This window comes from Nelusetta ayraudi, unplaced genomic scaffold (assembly GCF_046127955.1).
Source record: "Nelusetta ayraudi isolate G7.1 ecotype Tasmania unplaced genomic scaffold, CSIRO-AGI_Nayr_v1 ptg000042l, whole genome shotgun sequence".
Taxonomy (NCBI): domain Eukaryota; kingdom Metazoa; phylum Chordata; class Actinopteri; order Tetraodontiformes; family Monacanthidae; genus Nelusetta; species Nelusetta ayraudi.
The window spans coordinates 14,730,351-14,755,937 of record NW_027466092.1 but is presented as its reverse complement, the minus strand read 5'-3'; the positions used below and the strand labels follow the sequence as shown (position 1 = coordinate 14,755,937).

The 25,587-nt window shown below is 45.8% G+C and overlaps 2 protein-coding genes across 3 annotated transcripts; one reads left to right on the top strand and one right to left on the bottom strand.

Annotated features, from left to right (window-relative positions):
- Positions 1 to 307: 307 nt before the first annotated feature.
- On the top strand, positions 308 to 8,359 carry maff (v-maf avian musculoaponeurotic fibrosarcoma oncogene homolog F). The gene is made up of 3 exons (XM_076034760.1): positions 308 to 456; positions 3,850 to 3,932; positions 5,260 to 8,359. Exons 2-3 carry the CDS (start codon positions 3,900 to 3,902, stop codon positions 5,689 to 5,691), a joined length of 465 nt encoding a protein of 154 aa, XP_075890875.1. The 5' UTR covers positions 308 to 456; positions 3,850 to 3,899; the 3' UTR covers positions 5,692 to 8,359.
- A 1,331-nt stretch (positions 8,360 to 9,690) lies between these two features.
- Positions 9,691 to 24,506, bottom strand: tmem184ba (transmembrane protein 184ba). Of its 2 annotated transcripts, XM_076034748.1 has the most exons (10): positions 24,045 to 24,506; positions 23,925 to 23,956; positions 20,926 to 21,153; positions 19,501 to 19,666; positions 15,933 to 16,023; positions 15,602 to 15,769; positions 14,765 to 14,934; positions 14,472 to 14,666; positions 14,217 to 14,243; positions 9,691 to 12,428 (listed from the first exon to the last, which is right to left on the bottom strand). In XM_076034748.1, the coding sequence occupies exons 1-10, from the start codon at positions 24,157 to 24,159 to the stop codon at positions 12,196 to 12,198; spliced, it is 1,425 nt and encodes a 474-aa protein (XP_075890863.1). In that variant the 5' UTR covers positions 24,160 to 24,506; the 3' UTR covers positions 9,691 to 12,195. The 2 variants fall into 2 exon arrangements, with proteins under 2 accessions (XP_075890863.1, XP_075890864.1); XM_076034749.1 differs by lacking the exon at positions 14,217 to 14,243 and having other exon boundaries at positions 24,045 to 24,500.
- Between the last annotated feature and the right edge of the window lie 1,081 nt (positions 24,507 to 25,587).

The window sequence follows — 25,587 nt, the reverse complement described above, 5'->3', positions numbered from 1 at the left end:
AACTCAACTGAACGGCGAGCTGACCTGGGCATGTTTTGATGGGTGTTAGGGAAAGTTTATCATCACAATTTGTTCTTTTTTATCATATTCCGTTAAACTTTAAATATCCAGCTGGGGAAATGTCCAGTGGATTAAAGTGGGAGCTATTCGACTCTACCAGAGATTATTTAAAAAAATAATAATAATAATAAAAAATCTTTCCCAGAGAAGTTGTTGAGAAGAGCGAATAAGGGGCTGGTCATGGAAAGTTCTGGGGACGCAGGCATCCCTTGTTTACATCCACGGGAGTACGCGGCGGGGGCGGGTTTGTCTCCGCCCCCATTCCTTCGTCCTGACGTCATTGTCGCTGGTGTTTTTTATGAATGAAAGAATCCAACCTCACCTCAGAGAGCCGCGGAGTAATTCCCGGAAAAGGCGGACTAACATTTCGTCGCCAGAGTCGCTTCGACGGAGCAGGTAAACACCAATTACTCTCGAAACTTTTAAAGCGTTAAACTGCTCGATCGACATCCACCGACAGCGGCTAAGTAGCGGAGCAGTGTTCCGACCCCGGTAGGCTCTCAAGCAGGGACCGCCGGTCAGCCGAGCGGAGGACGAGGCAGGCAGCTGTTTGCTCTAATCTCCTTTAGCTCGCCTGGCTGTACCCGTCCATGCTAGGTGCTAACGGTGAACAACCGTGCGTGTTTTGGAACAATGCGGACACTCTCCCCTTCTGTTTCTCTCTCACACACTTGACACGCAAACACACATTCTTTCCTTTAAAATCCAAAACAACGGAAATCGACTATTTCAAGCGTTGCTAAAAATGGATGTCGAGGGCACTCGTGATGGCTGTTTACTATGGTATGGCGCCTTCACCCCCACGCTCGTGGCCAAAGAATTTGTGGCAAATGGGGTTATTATTGTGACCAGAATGAGTAATATACATTTATATGCGCTCTGTATGTGACGTTTGTGTATTTAATTAGTCATATGTTTGTACCACGGGTGAATATCGTCGTCGTTGTTGGTAGTCTTGGTGCGGGTTGGCTATGTTGCGTTCACTTGTTGCATTCCAGCGTGGTAACTTTGCGTTTGTACCGAGCTGTGTCCTTTAAAAACGACAATTGTCGTGATTTTTTTAAAAAAATATTATTACTAAATGTGGACATCCCGGTCTGACTGGATGCTCGGCCCGGCCCGGGTGTGTGCTGACAGTGGTCGGCCTGGGCTGTCACTGACGGACGGCGCAGAGCTGGGCGAGCGCTTTATTGCTGAATCACCATGATTTTACGAAACAGCGGCGGTCTGAAGCCGGAGTCCGTCGGCTGACCGTGTAACCACCGTCTTACTCAAAGCTCCCACTTCCCACGCCTTTCGGGAAATGAAGTTTATTGTGAGCCAACTTTAGCGCATTTTTAGCAGTGTTGGTGCTCCTGGGGGGGCCCTCTTCCTTCTCACCCGTCAGCCGTGTAAAATGGCTCCCACAGATTTCCTTAGCCTATACAGTGAGGGGCCTGACCCTCTTGGGGCCCTAAGCGAAATTGTATTGAGGCCCCCTTTCCCACCGCCCACCCTAGAGCCATGCAAAATGGCTGGCTCCCCTTTAGTACCGTGTTATTATGAATAATCTTTATTTGACCGGGAGCTATTTCTCTTCTTTATTTTATAGCTTGATTGACCAATCAACATTGTAAACCGGTGAGTGGTCAATCATCAGTAGGCAGTGTGCCGCAAGTGCATTGCTTTCCATTTTGCGTTGTACCTAAACTTTAGCGTAGAGACAAAGTGATGATTGTCTTGTGTTAACACTATATGGCTGTTTGAGTGCCACCAACACCTTTTCCATCGGCCAGACTGGGAGACGCTCAGTTTGTCTGTGTCCTTTCATAAACACGTGGACGCATACAGTATTTGCAGGAAAGGTGCTTGTCCTTTAAAAGCGTTTGGGATGTATTATTATTATTATCATTTTCATTTGCTAGTTGAATTTCATGTAGTCGGAAGTCCCCTACGTGGGACTGTTGTCCCGCCTCTTTAAAATATGAAAGTTTGTGAAATCTTGGAAGAAAAGTTGTTTTGCAAAGCGGAAGAGAGCTAATTACAGGGTAGCAACACTGTGAGAAGTTGCTCTGTGCCCTTGAATGTATCACACTGTCGCGCTCGGTTCATTAAGAAAACTAGCACCAACACTAAACATTTTAATCATGGAAATCACCAATTACCTACGTTAAAGTGATAGTCTGATCACCATTGAAATTGAACCCAGCTGCTGCTCACTCCTCTGTCCACAGAGGTTCCAGTGGCTATTAATTGCTGAGTTTATTTCTTAATCTTAATATCTTTATTATCTGAGGAACACAAGGTGGGAGCATGTTTCAGGCTCTTTACATAACTGCGTCCCATTCATGCATTAGTGTTAGGTAACAGTAAAGTAATGAGGTCTTCTGCAGCCGTAATCATTTCTGTTATTACTGCATAGTTATGTGTAGCAATATATGGGTTTTCTTGAAAACAACTGCCAACAATGGATTTTATGCTACTCCGCGTTCTGTTCTTTAACTGCAGATTTGGCCTGTGGACACATTTTCTTTCCTGGGTTGAGTGTAATCTCATGTTGTTGTTGTTGTTGTGTATATATAATGTGTGTCTGTCTCCACAAACACTCCCAGGTGGGGCTAGGGGTAAAGCCTGTGATTAAGGATCACACTGTCACTTGACAAGCCTGTGACTTGTCGACAAGTGGACTGCAGTTTGTCCTCAGGCGTGTTTTCACTGGCTCACCAAGAAACACAATCTTTGCCCTGCGAGACGGTCAGAAAAGAAAGTGAACCGAGTCGCTCTCCCAAAGCAGCCTGGGAAATCACCTTGTGGTTCAGTGATGTCCGGACCCAACCTGCCAGTCTCGGTGGGAACAGTTTTTTTTGTTGTTGTTGTGCAGTGGAGCTGGCGTGACTTAACGTCGCAGCGCGGTCGTCTCCGTCAGGGCGGAGGTGAAATGCGATCCAGCTCACGCAGCCTCGTGCTGAAGTGCAGAGTCATTTCTACCAACATGGCTGTGATGTAAACCGCACGGCCGTCTGTGTTGACTGGTCAGCAGGTTTAATGGAGGGGAACATATAAATGCAGAAGCACAGCGATGGCAGATAGAAGAGAGCGCACTTTCAAAGAGTCGCACAGACAATATTGGCAAGTTGGCTGAGTTTGCAAAAAAAATGACTGTTGGAGTTTAATCTCTCCTGAATGAAGCAAGTGTAGCCATAAAGGTCTGCTGTTTTGATAGGAGCTCCTGTCTTGAATATGGCTTGAAGCAACATGGAAAAAGGCCCGCAAGACGCAGTTCCTGTGCTTTGACTCGCTCACAATGAAAGTTTTGTGCTGTTTGTCGCCGTGCCGACAAGAGGAAGTGTGGAGGACACCTGCATTGAGCAACCAGAGGGCAGACGCATTGTAACTTCCTCCTCGCAATACCAACGAACGGCAAAAAAAAAAAAAAAAAAAAAATTTTAACAAAAACAATTAAAAAAATGAAAAAAAGAACAATATTTGAAAGCCTTCAAGCTTTGAAAGTTCACGGACATGTATGACCAGTTCCACTAAACTCTGTGCTCATACTAATGTCCATTAAACTGCGCCGGCCCATTCAAATCAAAGTTGAAAGGTTGAAACTTGCTAATCAAAATCCCTGCGTTAAACGGGAGAGCGTGTTTTGGAGAAGCTCCGAGGGGCTGCGGCTTCTCCTTTCGCTGTGTCACGCACAAGCGCTCGTCTCCTGAGTGGATGGTAAAATGTCAGGACACGAGTTGAGCCGCCAGCGTAGGTCACATGTCGCAACGTAACGTTCTTCATTCCTGTTTCTGTTCTTTCCAGAGTCTCTGCGCTAGTTTTAGGGGTGGAAAGGAGGTGAAGACGGGTGGAGCATGACGACAGAGAGAAGCAGCAAGGCCCTGAAGGTAACACCGGCCCCCCAGAGGAGGCAACAGTTTTCGCATTCTGTACTCAGAAGTATGGATACATTGTGTACAAAAGCTCTGTTAAAAGTACTGATTCAACTCCTTTACGCAAATAAAAGGCTGAAATGTTCAGTAAGTGAAACTGATTTTTTTGCCACGAATGACACAATATTCATTTTACAAAAGTGAAAAAGTTGTGACCAGGGATGTTGACAATGAATCGATTTTTGATTGTCGATTAAGAATTTAATCGATTAAATTAAATTGGTCGGAATTACTTGATTAAGTGATTGTTTTTTTAATGGCATTGTGTATACCTGTATGCCTAGAACAAGTTACTTTTAAACTTTTTTTTGTTTGTTTTTAAGTCGAAATGTGACCCATTAGAAGTCAACTTAAAGTCAGAGGTTTTTATTGTTCTCTAATGTCAAAATGGGTCACATTGGACCCACAACATTATTGAAGGGTTAAATAATGTCTTCCTTACACATTTTTCATTGTGAAATTTAGGTTCTCAGCAAAATTGCCACTCATCTATTAATCGTTAATCGATCGAAAAGGTCAATCAACTACCGATGAATGAATTAATCCATAATTTGCATGCCGAGTTGTGACAGAATAATCTGGACTGAACTGACCCAAGGTCAGATGTCTTGATGAGCATCTGGATCATTTTGAACAGCTTTGCTACTCTCAACACTATAGTTTCTTATTCAACTGCAGCACAGCCAAACTAGTCAGCAACAGTTCTGAGCAGTGAGCCATTCTTGGATTCTTGTCAACACACATAACCAATGTTTCTTTCGACATGTTCATTTTCCAGGGTACTAAAAAACATACTGAACAGTGACCCCAAAGCCAAAGTACTCTAAAATAATGTCCCTCTAAAATACCATCCACTTCTATATTCAACTACACAACAGCAGAGGTTAAACTGCGCCACTTGAAGCAACAACAACTACAACATAAAATAAATAATAATAAGTGAGTGACTTTGAACTGAATTTGTATCTTCTAAACCAAAAGGTAACCAGCATGTTTTCACCAATGTTAGAAGTAGAAAGTACAAATATCTGTGTGCACATGTAGGGAGTAAAAAGTCAACAGAAAAAAAAAAGACTTTTCCCTAAAGTAACAAAGTATTTATACTCTGTGACTTACTGAAAAGAACTCTCTTTTATATGTCATTTTCAAATTTAAATGTACTTCCGTTATGATGATGATGATGATGATGATGATGATGATGATGATGATGATGATGATTATTATTATTATTATTTTATTGCTATGTTCCACTTCCTCACTTCCTGCCTCTGTCCCCCTGCAGATCAAGCAGGAGTGTGGCGAGAACATGCCGGTGCTGTCGGACAGCGAACTCATGTCACTGTCGGTGCGGGAGCTCAACCTGCACCTGCGGGGCCTCTCGCGCGATGAGATCCAGAAGCTGAAGCAGCGGCGGCGCACGCTGAAGAACCGGGGCTACGCCGCCAGCTGCCGGGTGAAGCGGGTGTCGCAGCGGCAGGCGCTGGAGCAGCAGAAGATGGAGCTGCAGGTGGAGGTGGAGCGGCTCGGCGCCGAGAACGCCGACATGCGCAAGGAGATGGAGGGGCTGTTCGCGCGGCTCACCGCCCTGCAGCGGGCCGCCAGGGGCATGCAGCTGGAAGGGGGCCACCTGGTGGCCACCGCGCCGCGCCTCAACACCGCCTCGGTCATCACCATCGTCAAGAGTCCGCCGCAGCCGCAGCAACAGAGGGATTAGAGCTGCGGGAGAGGACAGACTGGGAGAGGAGGGAGGGAAGGTGGGGCACGAACTCATGAAAACACACCGGTGGTTCTTCTTCTACTTCTTCTTCTTTCTTCTTCGTTTTCTTCTCTTTCCCCTTCTTCCCGGAGGTGTTGCTCTCTACTGCCACCCTCAGTTTTCTGTTCTTCCTCGGTTTTCATGATCTGCTGCAAAAAAAAAAAACGACCTACAAAACACACTCACTCACACACACACACACGTCAACGTCAAGGCAGCACAGTAGGAAAAGTGAACCAGTGTGAGCAGCTGCGCTCGCTACTCGCTCCCACATTTCACTGTGGTCGACGGGTGTGCGATGCAGCGTCGGAAGAGTCCAGCGAGCTCAGCTGTTCTCTGCTCAGGCCTTGTCCACGTGTACACGTGCTTTTGGGGTTGGTTTTTTTTTGTTTAAAAGAGCAAATTGCAGTTTTTGAGAGCAGCCTGGCCTCTCGTCCACTCCGCTCTTTTATTTCAGGTCGTAAAGCTTCTTGAAATCTTCCATTGCAATGGTGATTTTTATTTTTGTTTCTTAGGAGAAATACTACCACTGCTACTACGTGGACAGGAAATCAGGGTTGTCCGGCTCGTCGCCGTCTTTTGTGCGGGACCCATTTCAGATGTCTGGCTAAATGTGCATCCATCACTGAGTGATGTTTACTTTAGCAACCTCGCAGTCCAGTCAAGTACTCGGAGGTGATTCAGCTTCATTGTCAGTCCTCACACACAACTCGCTGTGCGCCATTGTTGTTGTCCCAGGAGTGCAGCTCTCTGAGGTTACAACGCCACCTCTTGGTCTGGCTCATGCTGAACATCATATTATTGTAATGTACCATCAGTGTGTAAAAGACTGCAGTTTTTGTGTTTTCCTGGAAGTGCCCGAGTGCGTGTGGACAAGGCCTCGGTGTCCGACTGCTTTAGAAAGTGTCAGTTTAGAATCCTACTGAGAAAAACCGTCAGTGTTTTTACTTCTGTTCTTCACCCTCTACCAGAAGTGCGGTGGTGCCGCTCCCACACAACACCCACCTCTCGGCCAGCTCGCCGCTGACCGGTCAGTAGGTGCTGCGCCCGCTCGCAGCTCCTCCGAACTCCATCCTCTCTGATTGCGCGACAGAAAAAAAAAAGGCTTTTTTCCCTCCCAGATATCACAGAGGAGTTCAACCTTTCAGGGCAGGGGAAAAAAAGCTTAATTTATTGACAGTCTTTTTGTATTTAATTTAATTTACACCGATGATTTCTGAGATTTCTATTTTTTATTTTTTTTTTCCCCAACGTCAAACTCTTAGGAAAGGTTAACAGGTTTTGTGGTGCTGCGTCTGTGGGTTGTTGCGAGTCTCTGAAAAACGTTGCCCAAGTCTGTCGGCGAGGGAAGGAAAGAGTGTCTCAGCGCTGCGTCTGTGCACAGGTCCCATGTTCATGCAGTGCCTTCAGTGTGCGGCGGGATGCGAGAGGGAGCGGCTGCCGTGGCTCCTTTCAGAACTCGCACCGTGCAGCTCCGACCTGCTGCCACCCCTCCACATCTGGAACCCTCGACAACCGATGCTGCTGCCCCTCCCCCACCCACCACCCACCACGCCCCCTGAGATTGTGTATAAAGGCAGTGCACCTGGTGGGAACGCGGCCCCGCTCGTCCTCTGCGTACATTCCCAGCTCTGCTCTCCCGCTTTGTGTAATTATTTGTACGTGTACGTTTTTTTTTTTTTTAGAGACGAAAATGTTGCGTGACATTTATCAGGTGTATTTAAAAAAGGTAGATACCATTGAAACGACAAGCTAATGAGTGCTGTGATATTCTATATTTCTTCCCCCAGTCGTCCTTACTCATGTCTTATTATTATTTGTTATTATTATTGTTGTTGTGACTTGTGGCAATGACGACGACTTCACCAGATGTTAATTATTAGCTACTGTTCGTAGAGAGTGCGCTCAAAGCCAGCGGCCATACCGCTCTATGATGATTCTACTTGTGTGTGTGTGCGTGCGTATGTGTGTATGTCTGTATGTGTGTGTGTGTCCTGTTCTTTGCAAACACTTGTTGGACGTGATGGACTGTAGGAGGGATATTTTTCTACGATGATTTGTATGTTTGTCTGTGTTTGGGGTGGGGGGGGGGGGGAGAAAATCTACGGTCACTTTGGAATCTGGCAGGTCAGGCAAGACCCAGGGGTTCGATAAAGACAAACAGGAAAGTGATGAAAATGTGTATTTTAAAGATGGTGATGTGGAGGAAGAGGAGGAAGAGGAGGAGGAGGACTGTTGAAGGGAGATGGATATAGAAAGTAAGAAAGGGGGAAACTGGGGTAAAAGGTGAAGATGGGCGACGCTTTAGTTGACTTGAAGACCTCCGCCAGGCCACTGAAGAGCGCTCGGCTCGCCGCCATCGTAACGCACCAGAGTGAGTGTTAGCAGAATACTCCTAGAGATACGAGGAATATATTTAGCTATACAAATATCTGTTGCAGAGCATTTATTCCTGACATTTTAACATCTCACGTCTGTTGATCTGTGCTGGATGTTTTGTAAATCCTTGCAAAACAATTTTTTTTTGTATTTATTATTACCTGTATTTTTTCTATTGTGAAAATGTAAGTACATTGTCTATTTTATATCTTGATTCTAATAAATGTTGTACATATTGTACATAAAACGGCGTGCTTGTGCTGCTTGCGGCTCCGGAAGTGATGCGGAAAGGAAGTGGAGAGGGTTGCATGCGTGGGGTCTGCTGATAACAACCCAACGGTACATGTTGTGTAAGCCAGGAGTGTCAAACTCAAATACACAGCGGGGCCAAAACGTCAAACTTGAGAAAAAGTGAACCTTACCCTAAACCAGTTTTGCCTCTATCTGAATATGAAACGTACTTAATACGTACTATACAATTAATAACTTTATATTGCAAATGTGCAAAATCATATTTCAAATAAAAAAAACTAATCAAATTAAAGTCTAAATACATTTTTCATAACTTTTTTTTTTTTTTTTTTAACTTGCAGCCTTCTGATTTTAAGTTCAACAGTAACCTTTTTTCACGAGCGAATAAAACATTTCAATCAACCAATAAGTTCATATCCTTCAACGAACACCCCATCTTGATTGACATGCCAAAATACCAGCGGAGCATTCTGGGATCAACGGTACAGGTGCTGTATAATATCGGCGAGCCAGCTCTGGTAGTGGTTTTGTATCGCCTCGCAGGCCAAATATAATGACACTGTGGCCCAAATTTGGTCTGCCGGCCAGAGTTTGACACCGATGTTGTAGGCCAGGGGTGGGCAAACCTTTTGACTGGTGGGGCCACAGTGGGTTCTAAAATGTGACAGAGGGGCCGGAACAGCAGGAGCAGATGGATGGAGTGTTTTGGTGACCCACCTCATACGAGGAAAACATTCATCATGGGATACGTAGAAAACGCGCGTTCATGTAAATTGAAAATGAACAAAAGCGTTACAACAAAATGCCACTGTATTTAGCTCATTATTGAAATGACTCTTAAAACACTGAAAAAAATGGATGAAGTACAGCGATTTTATGACTTATGAATAATATCATTTCTTCAAGTTCTACGGGCCGGATTACAAAGCTTAACGGGCCCCATATGGCCCCCCGGCCATAGTTTGCCCAAGGCAGGTGTCAGCAGTGGTGATGATGGTGGGGGTATCTGGGGTTATGTAGAGTGTCTACAATAAGATGTGCAACCACAACCATACTCTACGCAGCGACGCAGCAGTTGCTGCTCTCACTTCACAGCCAGCAGGTTGGAGGTGTTGCAGGTTCTGCTGTGCACACCAGGCCAAGTGTCAGCTCCATATTGTCAACAGCGGTTCTTCCCTGTCTTCCAGACAGCGAATCGCAAAAATTATTTTGAAACTAGAAATTTTGTGGTAAAATAACCATGTACTGTTGTTTGTCTTTTCAGAATTGCGTTTCATGGTAAAAGTGAGGAAATACAAAAGCATTTTAATAACTAGCAGAAAACAATTTTATATTGAGACTAGAAAATAACTTTATTTCTTACACTTGAAATCAAAGTATCAAGACTTTTTTTTTTTTTAATTTATACATGTAATGAAAAACTTGATGAAACAAAAAAGCTTTTAAAATACAAAACTAAATATTTTTTGCTCACCTTTATGACTTGTAAGACAAAACTATTCGCACATATATCTCCTGTGGGCAGGTACTTCAGTCTACACCATTCCACTTATATTAACATACTGTATCTGATAAGACAAGTCAAATGTCATATAAAAACGTACAGAGTAGGTTTAAGATTCATTTTAAGGTTGACATAATCAAAAGTGCAAAACTTGACTTCTCTGCTGGGTGTGCAAAGCTGACTTTGAAAGTGTAACATGCAAAAAGAATAAGCTGCATTGAAGAAAGGAAACGCTCCCATGATTCAACATCAACACCTACACACTCTGCTTTAACCACGTTTCGTCAGCTTGCTGTCACTGACCGGAAAAACAACGCAACATGAGTGCGCAGGTCATCTGAGGGGAATTCTGGACTTGCAGCTCTTTGATAAATCCGAGTCCGAGAATGACCAAGGGTCATAAGAACTGAAAGAACGTTAACCAACAACTTCAGTGCTCCATACATTTACCAGCGTCTGGTTTTATGAGCAAAATTATCCGGACAAGCCGCCAGAAACCACATTGAGCCACGACGACTACCTGGGGCGCTAAGCTAGCACTAACGTTCTGCTTTTACAGCGCCAGACGACCGCTCTCTGCTGACCCCTGGTGCTCAAGCACAGGAACAGCACAGCAATGAATGTGGCTCACTGACTTCAATAGTAAGTGCAGCAACTTCACAAAATACAGCTGGATTCCGATGCGCTGAGCACATCCGACAAAATTCATTTTGAGCTCTCAGACATGAGCTCAGCATTCCAGCGAGGGTAATGGGGGGCAGCTGCTAGCTAATTTAAAGTTTGACTCGTTTTGCCAAAGAAAAACAAGTCAACCCAGAGCTGTTTGAGGCTTTGACTTTCTCCATGTTTGGTCTGAAAACAGGATGGCGTGTAACTCAGATTTAATGAGGAGCTGCACGGATCAATAACCAGCCAGTCAGCATTACATCCCATGTCAGCAGCCGCTGTCGAACGTCTGTTCACTTGATCCTTATATTTCAGTTCTGGATTAAATTGTATTTATTCTGATTCTTTCTATAACAGCTCTTTATGATGTTGTCTCAAAATGAGCCCCCAGAAATGAGAGAACCAACATTTACTTTTTTCTTGCTGCTCTAATTTTACAGTGTGTACCGAACCACAGTTCTGGAAATCAGCCCTTGGTGATGTCTCAAAGGGTGCTTGATACCTCTCCCAGGTCAGTGGCAACATCCCAGACCTGGTGTTTCCTGACTCAATGACAGTACTAAGTGTTTGCTTGCAGTTTTGCAGAAGGCTGTGAACAGAGGGCTAAGCATGCTGTTGTCTTGGAGTTTTGTGAACAATTTACCGAGTCAGGCTACAACCCGACTGGAGCCGAGGGAGAACATGATGGGAAACCGGGTCTGGTATCTAGGACCTTTAAAGAGTTGCTTTAAGACTTTAACATTATTGAGAAAATATTAGAAAAACTTGCATCAAAATTTAGCTGTAACCTATATTTTCCTGATGCTTGTTTACTTCAATCCAGTTAACCTACATTGTGCTGTGCAGAGGTTTAATCCCACCCATTCAAACACTGTCCCAGTTACACTCGGGTAATCCTGACCACCGCTGCTTCACTCCAGTTGCCCACTGAACCACTGTATAATCCATAATCTGCTCCCTAGTTTTCATCTGCTCCCACAATATCAATACGAGCATTGATCCATCAAACTGATGGGAGCTCAGTTTGAGTCTCTCCTCATACTGCAACAGGGTCTGACACCAGCTCAAAAAAAAAAAGGTACATTCCTCCATAAATTTGTACCGAATCTGTATAATCCACAATTAAAAAATAGAAGCAATTTTAGCCCAACAAATGCACTCCATTGCAGCAAATAAATATATATCAATATTAGTTACATCTTAGCAAATGAAAAGGTTGAAAGTTGAAGGACGAGTTTTTTGGCGCACCATGTCAAAAAACAAGATGACCTTGGAAAAAAACAAAACCGGACGATTCGGAGCACAGCAAAACAAAAAAACTAAGTTGCGTTAAGGAGCTGGAATTCGCAGTGAAACAAAACTGCTGAGATATGAAATGAACCTCCTGTTCAAGCAGGAAGCAGGAAGCGTTGGCCGACGGACTCGCACACTTTCCAACAAGAATCACATCCAGATTATTCGATGCCAGGAAGAGGCGTGCATGCATGTGTGTGTGTGTGCATGCGCAATGTCCTTTCGTGAAGACCTCTGCCCGCAACGCACTGACGAGGCCTCGGCAGCACAGCAGGATGAAGTACTGTCTGAGAACACATAAAAAAAAAAATCATTTAAAAATAACAACAGAAAGTCTGGTCCGGCTGTTGATTTGGAGGTCGGGGCCTCTAGAACTCGTCGTCGGAGCTGAGCAGCAGCGTCTTCTCCGTGTCGCTGCGGCCGCCGACGGCTCCGTGGCTGCGGGAGCTGGGCGGGGGCGGTGCCCCCTGCTCCAGCGTGGACTGCTGGGTGTACTGCTGGTAGGCCGGAGAGAAGTTGTGGATGGCATCCTGGACCATGTCGCCGGGGCTCATGGTCTCCTTCAGGCTGCTGGAGATGCTCTTCATGGGTGCGCAGCGGCCTGCAGGGGGGTTGGGGGGGGGGGGTTGGTGAAGAAGGTCAGAACCAGAGAGGGCGGAAAGCACAAACACAAACATATTCATCATGTCTTCTTATAATGATTCACTTTTAGAAATTCTTTTGCACAGACATGCGAACAGGGGTGGGGAAACTTTTTGACTGGTGGGCCACAGTGGGTTCTAAAATGTGACAGAGGGGGCGGAGCAGGAGCAGATGGATGGAGTGTTTTGCTGACCCACCTCATAGGACAAAAACATACATCATGGGTTGTGTAGAAAACATTTTGCTTCAATGTCAATTGAAAATAAACAAAAGCAACGTTACAACAAAATCTGTGTCTTTGAAGCCCGACGGTATTTAGCTCTTTATTGAAATGACTCTTGAAACACTGAAAAAAAGGAAGATGAAATACAACTATTTTCGACTGACTTACTACTAATATAATTTCTTCAGATGAAAAATGCTTAACGGAAGACACATTTTTTCCAAATCTGGAACAAATGGATTTTATTTATAACAGCCACGAGAGCAGATTCTTTTATGATACTTACTGGCACTACTTTTTTACAATTGACTGAATTACTCATTTCTGTTTGGTTATTATGTTGTTGTCTTTTAGCGGTAGCGACTGCTGGTGACCCCCCCAGGTTCTTATTTGTTTGTTCAGTGTTCTTGTGAACTGTTTGACTCACTCAAAATTTAAATTGTATCAAAGTTCTCTACAACTGAGTATCCAATTCATCCAACCGGTGCATGCTTAAGGAGGAGGTTTTCCTAGGAGTGCAGGATAGCACGATTGATCTGGATTAGCTTTAATTCTGCTCTACTGTGCAATTTGCCGGTCCGTTCCAAATAAAGATACAATTTCAAAAAAAAAAAAAAAAGCTCAACGGGCTGCCTGGGGCCATGGTTTGCCCATGTTTAGATTAAATAGTTCTTAGTTGCGTGTCTGAACAAAAGAATTTTAAAAAGGTAATCAAGAGGGAGGACGTGGGGGGGGGGGGGGGGGGGGGGTAAAGAGCATAAAGAGAACGTGGACTGGTGGTGATTTATCCGAGGTAGCGGTGGGGGAGTGCAGAGCAGCGGGAGGAAAGAAGGAAAAGCGGAGCCGGTCGGAACGACGGGGGAGAGCAGAGATTTAGTACATTTAGCAGGAGCAGAACAAGAGTGGAGTCAAGCAACGAAGGACAAGTGATTCAGAGGAGGCTTCCACAGCCATTCAAAGGGAGCGCACCAGCAGGGGGAGGGAGGGAGTTAGAGAACAGTGCAGGTGAATTATAACGGGGTTCCAGGAAGAGAGAAAAGGAGGCTCACTCCACACAAATGTCGGGTATTTATGCTTTTTGCCAGCAATCCCAATAAAACAAACGGTAGCAGCAGACTGGAATGTTTGGGAAACAGGAAGGAGGGAACCAGTGAGCACCACTGAATAACTTTCAAACTGGATTACTGTGCTGAAGTGACTTAATGTTATGCATGTTAATGTCTGACTGCATCACCAGCGTGTTAGAGGTGGCAAAGGTCCATCCTGGTTTAAATGGGCTCATTTTGCAGGCAGAGAGCAGAAAGTTTCAGCAGGATGATAAACTTGAGCTTGTGTTTTTGCAACGGGCTGTAAACAGAGGGCTAAATAAGCCATGGAATTCCAGGGTAGCTACTCAGTGGGATCTGAGGCAGCAAAAACAAGGTGTGGGTAACGAGGACAACATAGGACTTTAACGAGACAGGAAGTTCTGGAGAAGGGGGAACTAAACTACAATCAAGCAAGTGAGGCAACGTGAAAACCTACCAAAGTGTCCGTAAGTGGGAAGCGGTCCTTTAATGGCCCGGCAGAGAGGAAGAGAGAGACGCGTGAGAGAAAAAAGGTGGACGAGCAGAAACATGGAAAAACAAGAGACAGGAGAGAAGAGAGAGAGCGGTGTGAGTGGAAGAGAAAGAGAGACAGAAAACAGGAATTGAGGAGGTGTTAGTACAACATGCAGTCAAGTGTCTCCATCACAGTCGACACCCACCCCCCCCCCACCCCACCCTGCCCCTCTCCCACCTTGCGAGTCCAGACTCTTGTCCATGTAAACTCTGTAGGTGAAGGCGTGGCGCAAGGCCAGCGCTGCGAAAAACATCTCCACGCAAATGATGAAGTTCTGGTAGCCGGCGGCGACCGTGCCCTCGCCCACCGACACCTCCAGGGAGTTGATCTGAGGGATGGCGCCGCACGTCTCCAGGATGGCCAGCAGGAGGCCTGCTCACACGAGGGCAGACGGCTAATTAAAAACAGACAAACCACAAACAAACAAAAGCGTGGGGTCGGGGGCTGAGGGGTCGGCAGAGAGTCCTCACCCTGCCAGAAGGACAGGAAGATGACCGACTTGACCATGAGGAACTTGAGCATGGGGCTGTAGGGGCTGAGCAGCTCCCTGGTGGAGAAGTAGAAGAGGAAGAGGGCGTAGAGGGACAGGCTGACTGAGATGTTGTAGATGATGGTGATGTACAGGTAGCCGCTGGCAACGCTGTGGAGGAGAGAGAGGGAGAGAGAGAGAGAGAGAGAGAGAGAGAGAGAGAGAGAGAGAGAGAGAGAGAGAGAGAGAGAGAGAGAGAGAGAGAGAGAGAGGATTGGCAACGACTCTGGAACGTCCCCATACTGAATGCAACCTGACGGCTGTTCCTACAGGACAACTGGGACACTTGAGCTAAACCTGCCTGGCACAAGTGTGATAGACAGGCGGAGGGTTCGGCCAATCAGCTTCTGTGTTTTGCCCATGGATGTATCGTAAGAACCAGACACCGGACTGCTAATGAGGTGGTGTGGCAAATTTCTTCCAGTGGCCACTTGAGGTACTGCAGCCAAAAATCCCATGCAGGCTAAAAAGCATTTTTCCCATAGATAGCAATACAAAAATAAATGCCTGTAGTTTTACAGTTGACAAGACAACAAAACGACCTTTGACCTTTCTGTTGTACATTTTTAAGTCATGGACTTTTAATTTTTCCGAAAAAGTTATAAGGACCAGGAAATTTCCAGATAAGACTTGTATATTCCCAGCGTGACAAGCTACATGCTGCACAGGCCGCATAAGGAGGAGGCAACCAGGAACTCTGACTCCGCCTCCCAGGTACGACTGCCTTTGAAGAGTTTCCATGAGAGCCACTCGGCCTCCAACGCTTCCCTCCACTCACTCGAAGTCTCCGTCCCGGTATTTGCCGTAGGCCTGCAGGACGACGGTGATGATGGCCATGAGCGGCTTCACCACACAGAACTGCAGCGTGGCCTGCTTGCAGAAGCGCAGGAAGCCGATGGAGTAGGCCTTCCCCCGCAGGCAGCAGGTGCCGTACATGCAGCTGGACCTGAGCAGACGGCACAAGATGCAGTCAAACTTGGTTCAGGCGTTGTTAATGTTAAATGTTAATGCTTTTATTTTTCATCTAGCCATGACTTTGGTCAGCGGTGACCAAGGGCTGGTTTCACACTGGCTTTGAGAAGGGGATGAGGATGAAGTGTGAGACCTACTCGATGGGTTTCCCCCTGATCTCGGCCATGATGGCGCTCTCTCCTCCCAGGTATTCATAGCACAGACTGAGGAAGTTGTAAATAACAAATGCTGGGAAGAAAAGAAAAGAGAAATTGCAATTTTAACTATTTGTTGATCAGTTAGACTCCATGACTTAATCATTAAAAGCAAAATTAAATGAGGATCTCCTGGGTCTGCAATGAAAACAAACATACTTAATTGCCATTGTGATTTCTAAACACTTTTAAATTAGCTTCGGTGAATCAATGAAATGTCGAAATGGGAACTAATAATGGTTCAGCCACACAAATGAAAAGAGCCAGTCAGTCACTGTGCTGTGAACACCCAGTTTCAGACTGAACCCTGACCTCACAGAGTCTAAAGTCAGTTTAGATTTAGTCATTTCTCAATTCAGTCATTACCAAGATGAAAAGAGGTTTTTCCTGTGTATGTGTAAGAGGGAAAATTTATCATGGCCATGTTCTTCTGTCAAAATAGAACGTGTTTAGAATTATTGTGTTTAAAAAGTCACTGATTAGAGCCAGTTGCTTGACGAGCAACTACAAACTAGATTTGACCGAAACCAATAAATACCAAATTTCCATACTTAGACATACATAGGCGCATAGCCTATGTCAGGGTAGAACCAATGAATTCTACAAGTTCATGAGGCACTCAGTCAAATTATTATGAGATTATGCAAGTATGCAAAGCTATGTATATCTTGAGGCAGCGCATGTAACTAAACTTAGTTATCTCTATAGGTAATGGGTGTGGCTGATTTAAGATTTCTTTGTCCAGGACTTGTATAAAACAAAAACTTAGGTAAACAGTAATGTCACAGTAAAGATGTACGGACTGGAAAGTGTATGCATGTGTATGTATGAAAGCATCTCTGTAGTGTTCAAGTTAATGTAAATGTTAAAAAAAAGAAAAAAAGAAATGAAGTTAAGCAAACAAAACGCCCCACCGACTGAACTTCAGCCGACTGTCTGCTGTGACTCATGGTTCCTTTCATGAGCTGCCGTCACTCTGCTTCTGACTCATTAACTCATTATTCTGATTTGCGTTCTCCCAACGTCACTTCTTCACGCACCCTCAAAGACAGGCGCTACATCATTCCGCCACCGGCAACTGTGGTCTGCTGTACACGCCCGTCAGAGAGAGAGTGAGAGTGAGAGTGAATGAGTGAATGAGTGAAAGAGTGAATGAGTGAAAGAGTGAGTGAGTGAAAGAGTGAGTGAGTGAAAGAGTGAGTGAGTGAGTGAGTGAGTGAGTGAGTGAGTGAGTGAGATCCAGCCAGGAATGCAGCGTCTCCAACTGACACTGACTGACTGGTGCGGCAGCGACCGAGACCTGGAGGCAGCTCAGGCTCTGCTCTGCTCTGCTCTGCTCTGTGTTAAACTGCGGAGGCCTTGAACTTCTCAGCCCCAGTTCGCCGCTTTGTTGCCGTGGTGACGGCAGCAGGAGCGGCGACGCAACCGACCACCACCACCACCACCAGCAACTCTGCCGCAAGTTTAGTCGAGAGCGGCTTGTTCACGCGGCGCACGGTGAGGAGCAGGATATGCGAGCGCTGTTGCCAGGCAACAGGTGGGTCAAAGCCTGGCTCGGGGGCTGGAGAGGGGTCGGGCCGGGCTGAGGAGGTCAAAAAAAAAAGGAGGGAAGAAGGTGGAACGACTCCGTTTGAGAGTGGCGGGGGACGTGACGGGAGACAAAGATTAGTCTCATCAGAGATGGTGACAGGAAATATAGGAGGAGGAGGAGGAGCAGAAGGAGGAGGGGGCAAAGGAGGTGATGGGGGAGGAGGAGAACTTGCAGAAGGAACAAGAGGAGAGGGAGGAGGAAGAGGAGGAGTAGGAGGAGGACAAGGAGAAGGAGACGAGTAAAAGGAGCAAGAGGAGAGGGAGGGGGAAGAGGAGAAGGAGAAAGAGGAGGAGTAGGAGGAGGAGACGGAGTAAAAGGAGCAAGAGGAGAGGGAGGGGGAAGAGGAGAAGAAGGAGAAAGAGGGGGAGTAGGAGGAGGAGACGGAGTAAAAGGAGCAAGAGGAGAGGGAGGGGGAAGAGGAGAAGAAGGAGGAGGGGGCAGAGGAGGTGATGGGGAGGAGGAGAACTTGCAGAAGGAACAAGAGGAGAGGGAGGAGGAAGAGGAGGAGTAGGAGGAGGACAAGGAGAAGAAATAGGAGGAGGAGATGGAGTAAAAGGAGCAAGAGGAGAGGGAGGAGGAAGAGGAGAAGAAGGAGAAAGAGGGGGAGTAGGAGGAGACGGAGTAAAAGGAGCAAGAGGAGAGGGAGGGGGAAGAGGAGAAGAAGGAGAAAGAGGGGGAGTAGGAGGAGGAGACGGAGTAAAAGGAGCAAGAGGAGAGGGAGGGGGAAGAGGAGAAGAAGGAGAAAGAGGGGGAGTAGGAGGAGGAGAGAACAGTCGATAATGAATCAGCAGGCACGCCGAGCGTCTCGGATCCAAATTTGCTTCAATGTGACGTCATCGCTTCTGGCAGACAGGAAGTGACACTGCAGCCTGCAGAGTGGTTCCATCCTCATCACCTCAGCAGGGAGCGGCAGACCGGCCGCCTCAACCAGGGAGGACAATAAGGCATCTGGCTCACTCTTCACCTGGTGACGCACGTCGGCGCAATAAAAATTGTAAATGAGTAGCAGAAAATTGCAACTACTGCTGGATGCATCACAACGCGGCCCCTGCACATCCGTCCTGATTTCAAAGGACTGGCTGGCCACCAGGGGTCTCCTCCCTCATCTTCAAACTCATTGACAGAAACTCGGCCATTTAACAGCAGCTCAGGGTGAAATCCATCCATCCTTTTCCAATACCCTCTTCCTCCAGAGCTCAGGGTCTCGAGGGTCTGCTGGAGCCTCCAGCTGTCATAGGGTGACACCCTGGACAAGTGGCCAGTTCATCACAGGGCCACATAGAGACAAACAAAGACACACACACACACACACACACACACACACACACACACACACACACACACACACACACACACACACACACACACACACACACACACACACACACACACACACACACACACACACACACACACACACACACACACACACACACACACACACTAGAGTTCACCTCACAGGTGTGTTTTTGGACTGTGGAAGGAAGCTGGAGAACTTGGAGAGAACCCACACACACACACAGGGAAACTGAACCCACGACCTTCAACAAGCTGCAGCACTAACCACTGCACCACCGGCATAGAATCACAAGGCAAAGATCAACTGAAGACTCTCAACAACAGACCCTCACCGCACTGGCAGAACCATCTACAATGAATCAAAGTGTTGGACTGGGGTCTGATTTGACAACGATTTCAATGAGCTACATTTAGAAAAGCCACCGCTGGACCAACAACCGGCCGCGGTGCAACATCAGCCCTGCGCTGGAGCTGCGCTCGTGTTCGCCCTGAGCTTTGAAAACACTCCATCGATCGTCTTTGCCCGCTGCCCTTGCTGCCTGCTGAGTCAATGCAATTAAAAAAAGAAAAGAAAACTGCAACCACATCAGCGGTCAAGTTGAGGACAAATCAAAGCCTCACCCTCGTAGCAGTCCCGCACGGTGTCAAAGTACACGTAGTACTGGTCGTTGGTGAAAAAGAGGAGGCTGAGCCAGGAGTCGAAGGCGTAGATGGGGACGATGAAGAGGATCCTGACAATGTGGCGCTGCTCCCTCGGGGAGCTGTAGAAGCGCAGGTGCATGTAGATCTGGGATGAACAAGAGAAAGATTTTTTTTTTTTTATCGGGGGTGTGGAGAGGCATCAGAGAGCATAAAGCCTTCAGTTTACCACTCATTGTCACGTTGACTCGACGAGGAGAGAAACTTCCGAGGCCGCAGAGGGAAACTCCCACTGGGGGAAGATCTGCTGAGCCTCGTCCACGTGGATGCAGTCTCACCTTAATGAGTGTTTGTGCACGTTCACGCTCTGCCGAGGGAGGTTTCCAAGCAACTCTGCCTGCGTGTTTGCTTGCTACCAGTACAGCTGCATTAAACAACAACCTGCACAGCCATCAGCTACACCCTGCAGATTGTTGGAGTTTTTCCTCATTTCTTCAGTCAAATTTTAATATACTCTGTGTATTCAAGGTGCCATACTACACAAAATATATTTTATCAAAATTTCCTAAGAAAAAAAATATTAACTGTAATATTGCTGTGAATGGTTGAGTTACATTTTTTTTTTTTTACTGTTTTTGAGGATTTTTTGTTGCCTTAATGTTTGATCTTGTTGGTCTGTTTCCCTTTCTTTCCGTTTTCTTCTTTTCTGTAAACTTTTCCTCTCCTCCTTCCTGTCGCAGAGTTGGCTAACAGGAAGGAGTCCATTACTTCTATTGACGTGTGTGCTAAATGTACAGTTTTTGAAATTAGCGTGACATGACAAAGGGCACTGGGACCTTTCCCAACCAAGTACCAATACCCGCAGCCAAATGTTTTCCGTCAAAAGAGACCAATATTTTTTTTTGCCACCTTCTAAACATTGAGGAGGTCCAACAAATCCTCATCTTGCTGCAAAAAACATAAAATTGTTTTTTGCAGGATCCTTTAAACCAGTGTTTCTCAACTGGTGGGTCGGTACCCTAAAGTGGGTTGAGGAGCTGTTTTGATTAGGTCACGGCAACATTTTCTTTAAAAAAACGGATTTTAAAATGTGTATATATAGAGAGAAAATGCTGGTCATTTATTTTGCAGGTCACACAATTCAATAATATCAATAAATAATTATTTTTGTGGGATAAATTTGAGTGCTGTGGAATAAATTTGAGTCACGACTTCAAGATAAAGGAAAAGAATGTGGGTCCTGCGACTTCCCCAAGTGAGAACGGCTACTTTAACCAGAGCGAACAAGAGAAAACAACAACACGACTCTGCTGGACTCTGACAGAAAATAAAAGAGGCAACATGGGACCTTCAGAGACAAACAGCCTCAATTCATCTCTTGACTTTCAGCCGTTCACTTGCAGTTACCTGGTGGCAGGTGAGGATGAGCGCGGTCCACACAAAGAAGCCGGACACGGCCTGCGCTGCGGGGGTCATGAGGAAGATGGGCTGGTCCAGCGTCAGCAGGGGCTCCTCTGGGAGCCACGACATGTTGGGCCCCGCTGGAGCCGCCGTGGGCGCGGGGCTGGGAGCGGCGGCCAGCGCAGGGGGGTCCTCGCCCAGCCTCTCCGACAGCGGCACGTCTCGCCTCCACATCTGCCGGCGACACGGCCGCCCGTTCAGTGAGCAGCAGAGACTCCAAACAGGAAGTGAGCAGTGCAGGCCAGCGGTGGGCAAGCTTTGTGACTGGTGGGGCCACAATGGGTCGTAAAATGTGACAATGGGGCTGGAGCAGGAGCAGATGGATGGAGTGGTTTGATGACCCACCTCATTGGAGGAAAAAAATATATCATTGGATATGTAGAAAACATGTGCTTTAAAATGAACAAAAGCAATACAACAAAATATGTGTCTTTAAAGCCCCACAGTATTGAGCTTTTTATTGAAATGACTCTTAAAACACTGACAAATGGATGAAATACAGCTATTTTATTACTTACTTACTATTTATTTCATTTCTTTAAATTCGGCGGGACGGATAAGAAATCTTAACGGGCCGCATTTGGCCTCCGGGCCGTAGTTTTTCCCATGCCTGGTGTAGGCAGAGAGCTGCGGTGGTAATCATCAACCCGGAGTATGGATTGCATGCTCGCTCATCAACGTCATGTGTAATCAGAGGCCATGGAGACACTGTATGCAGAGCCGAGCCGCTACACTGGGAGCTGTGTTAGTTATAGACTCCCAAGAATGAACGGTGACTTTTACTGCACCCCCCAGAATGCCATTCATCTGCTTCCACCACACATGATCAAATATTTACTGTGTAGGTGTGTTTTAGGAGGTGTGTGTGTGTGTGTGTGTGTGTGTGTGTGTGTGTGTGTGTGTGTCCAGAATGGATTGCTGTGATTTATCCATGAAGCATCATTGAACCAAAGTGTATTAGAGTATTTCCATTTATGTCACATTGAACACTCACTTTGTAAATCAAACGTTTCTGATGAAGCAACGCTTCTCATTGTTTTTTGTTTTGTTTTTTCTAAACTAAATTAATGAACAATATATACTTAAATATGACATCATCAGATGTGATATTTACACACGACCTCTCGAGCCTGGTCAGGCTTTGAGCGGCTGTGAGATGAAGACGTCATCTGTGAGCAACATCAATTTCCAGCTTAAGAAGAAGAAGAAGAAGAAGAGCAGACGTGAAGTGGCCAGAGGACACGTTAGAGTTACATCAGTGCAGGCTCGTCACCGTCTCCGGGGTGAGACGGACATTTTCGATGGGGCATGTTTGTGTTTGTCCTTCATCGCTGAAGGGTAGTTTGTGAACTTTAAATCTCACACACACACACACACACACACACACACACACACACACACACACACACACACACACACACACACACACACACACACACACACACACACACACACACACACACACACACACACACACAGACAGAATGGGCAATGGGGTTAGACCAGGCATGGGCAAACTACGGCCCGGGGGCCATATGCGGCTCGTTTAGCTTTTTAACTTGAAATTGAAGAAATATATATATATTAATATTAAGTCATGAAATAAATGCATTTCATCATAAGAGTAATTTCAATAAAGAGCTGAATACCCTCGGGCTTCAGAGACACTGATTTTGTTGGAACTTTGCTTTGGTTCATTTTCAAATGACACATGTTTTTCTACATATCCCATAATATATATTTTTCCTCTCATGAGGTGGGTCACCAAAACCTTCCATCCATCTGCTGCTACTCCGGTGCCCTCAGCCACATTTTACCACCCATTGTGGGCCACCAGTCAAAAAGACTGCCCACCCCTGGGTTAGACAGTGCAAGATGATATCCGACTGCATTCTGAGCCGCCGAGGCTCCAGGTACAAAGCGCAGTGAGCAAACAGCAGGGACAACGACAGGCTGACACGGTGACATAACGCACACCTGGAGGCAGGAAGGCAGACACACACGGCTAATTGGTGCTGTAAAGTGCCCGGTGGAGGAGGCAGGTCATGGTGAAAGGTGTTGCAGTGCTGCTGCCGTGTGTTTTTCTCTTCTTTCTTTTTTTTTTTTTTTAAACAAGAGATCAACAGATTGTTTGTTTCTGGAAAAATAGATGAGAAAAAGATAAAAATAAAATAAAAATAAAAAATCGCAAATTAAATTGCAATCGCAATATTGAGGGGGGGGGGGGATCGCAATCAGATTATTTTCCATTATCATTCAGCCTTAATTTACAGAGTACGAGTCAAAATGACCCGCAACATCATCAATGTATTTTTTTTTGTTCCATATAAATTGTTCATTCATTTTAGTTTAAAAAAACAAAAAACAAACAAACAACAAAAAACTATAAGAATTATTGCTTCAGACAATATTTACAAAGTCTGTATTCAATCAATGTGAAACTATTGACAATGCTGTAATGCAATTTGGTTGTGTGGCGTCGTGTTTAAAATCACAGCAGTCCATTCTGGACACACACGCACACACAGAGGTGGTGGGGGGGTCAGACACGTAGCAACAGATGGGAAGGGGCGACGGGTGGGTTCTAATAAGTGGAGCTCACACACACACACACACACACACACACACACACACACACACACACACACACACACACACACACACACACACACACACACACACACACACACGACAGCCGAGCTAAAGGTTCTGCCTGCTGAAACAAACACCAGCGGGGATTAATCAACACAGCCACGGACATATTTTGGCATTTTGCTCGAGTGCTTCTTACACAACACTTATTATTTCTATTCCACCGCCGGGGATCAAGGTGATTTGACACGATTCAATGGCATGGAAATGCCACGGGGGGGAAAAAACAAAACAAAAGAACGACACAAGAGAGAGAAAGAGAGAAAAATTGAAGTATAAAGACGCAACAGTACCTTCGCCGACCTGGACACGGACGATCTTCCAACTGCAATTGAGGAGATAACGCCTTATGAGTCGCTTAAACGTGTTCTTTGGAGATAATGTTAGACTCTGCAAGGTGCTAGGGGACTCACTTGGCAAACAGGGCGCCTCTTTCGAATCCTCGTCAGCCAAGTCCCGACCAGAAATAACCTCGGAATCAGCCTTTAATTCCTGCTCAGAGCCGCACCGTTGCTGCTTCGCGGACATCCATGTTGAGCTTTCCAGGGGAGAGAAGCTCCGTCCAACTCCGCGTCCCCTCAAAGTTTCTCGCTCATGTTAAACACCCGTCCAAGAGAGTCGCTTCAGTGTCCCCCTGTCCGCTCACAAACTACTTCCAGAGGCGATATTCCAAGAGTAGAACAGCAGGATAAACTCCGTCACTCGCGTTCGCTTCTTTCTTCTCCACTGGTCGCCGACCGCCAGTCAATCTATGTCGGATTAAAAACTATTCCACGGGCTCCGCCCACTGCGAGAGGACGACCCAATTCAGCCAATCACGGGCAGGCTGTCATTAAGGGGGTGGGTTTCCGCGCTAACGCCGAGTTGGCGTCGCATCTATTCTGGGCCTCGCAGCAAAACAACACTTTAGGACAGAACTTCACCCACACGGGCTGTGACGAAGGCCAATAATGATGAAGTCTATGGTTGTTCATTCTGTCTTAACCGGAAACGCTATTTTTTGGCTTTATCCGTATTTTTGTTCTCCCCTCAGACACCTGTTCGTCATGACACAGCACTTACCTAATGAATTTTGGTACTTTGATAGGATTAAAGAACACGATGCCATTAAAACGCATATAATGACGCACACTCATGTGTTGACCTTTTAACTGTGTCCTATAATCACGTCGTGCACGTTCAGTCACAAGGACTACTTTCTTTAGAACAAAACACAAATTTGTTTAGGTTTTTCGTCATCTTTTTCACAAGTGCCTTTTCAAGTGTTCTGTCCTAATGCCACCCACCGAGATCATTTTTAAGAGGTTCTGACATTAACGTAATTTCTCCGCAGTCAAGGGATATATAAAATAATCATTTTCTCAACAGGTTTCTGAAGACAGAGATTTCTGTCAATACTATGTAGATATCAAACTGCCAATACAATGTAAATATCTTGGTTTTTCCTTTCTTAGTCTATTAACTATTTTATTTCTTTGTCTTTTTTATCAATATCATTTTCCTTCTTCTGCACTGTGTTGTTGCTGTAATTATGCAAATTTCCCTAATGTCGGGTTAATAAAGGCTTCCTCTTCTTCTTCTTTAAAATCAAGCCAGGGAGCCATTTCTGTATTTCTGTACGCAGCTGTTGACTTCTTGACTTTACAAAGAATCACTTCTGGTTTGAATTCAAACAGCCATTTATTCACTATTGTTAGTTAGGCACCGGAGGCACTCAAGTGTGTACAGCAGCCGGATATAAGCCTGTACGCAAATCTGAAATCACATTCTAATAGTGTTGCCATACTATTGCTAGTACAGCCACACTAGATAACCAAAACAGTGTAAGGACACAACTGTCTACAGTAGTGATGTGTCACAAATCATCTTCAGTTCATGCGAGTGGAGTCAGAGCTATTGGGTGGGAGCTGGTATACTTACAATAATAGAAAATGATGTATTTTCCTTGAAGAAATA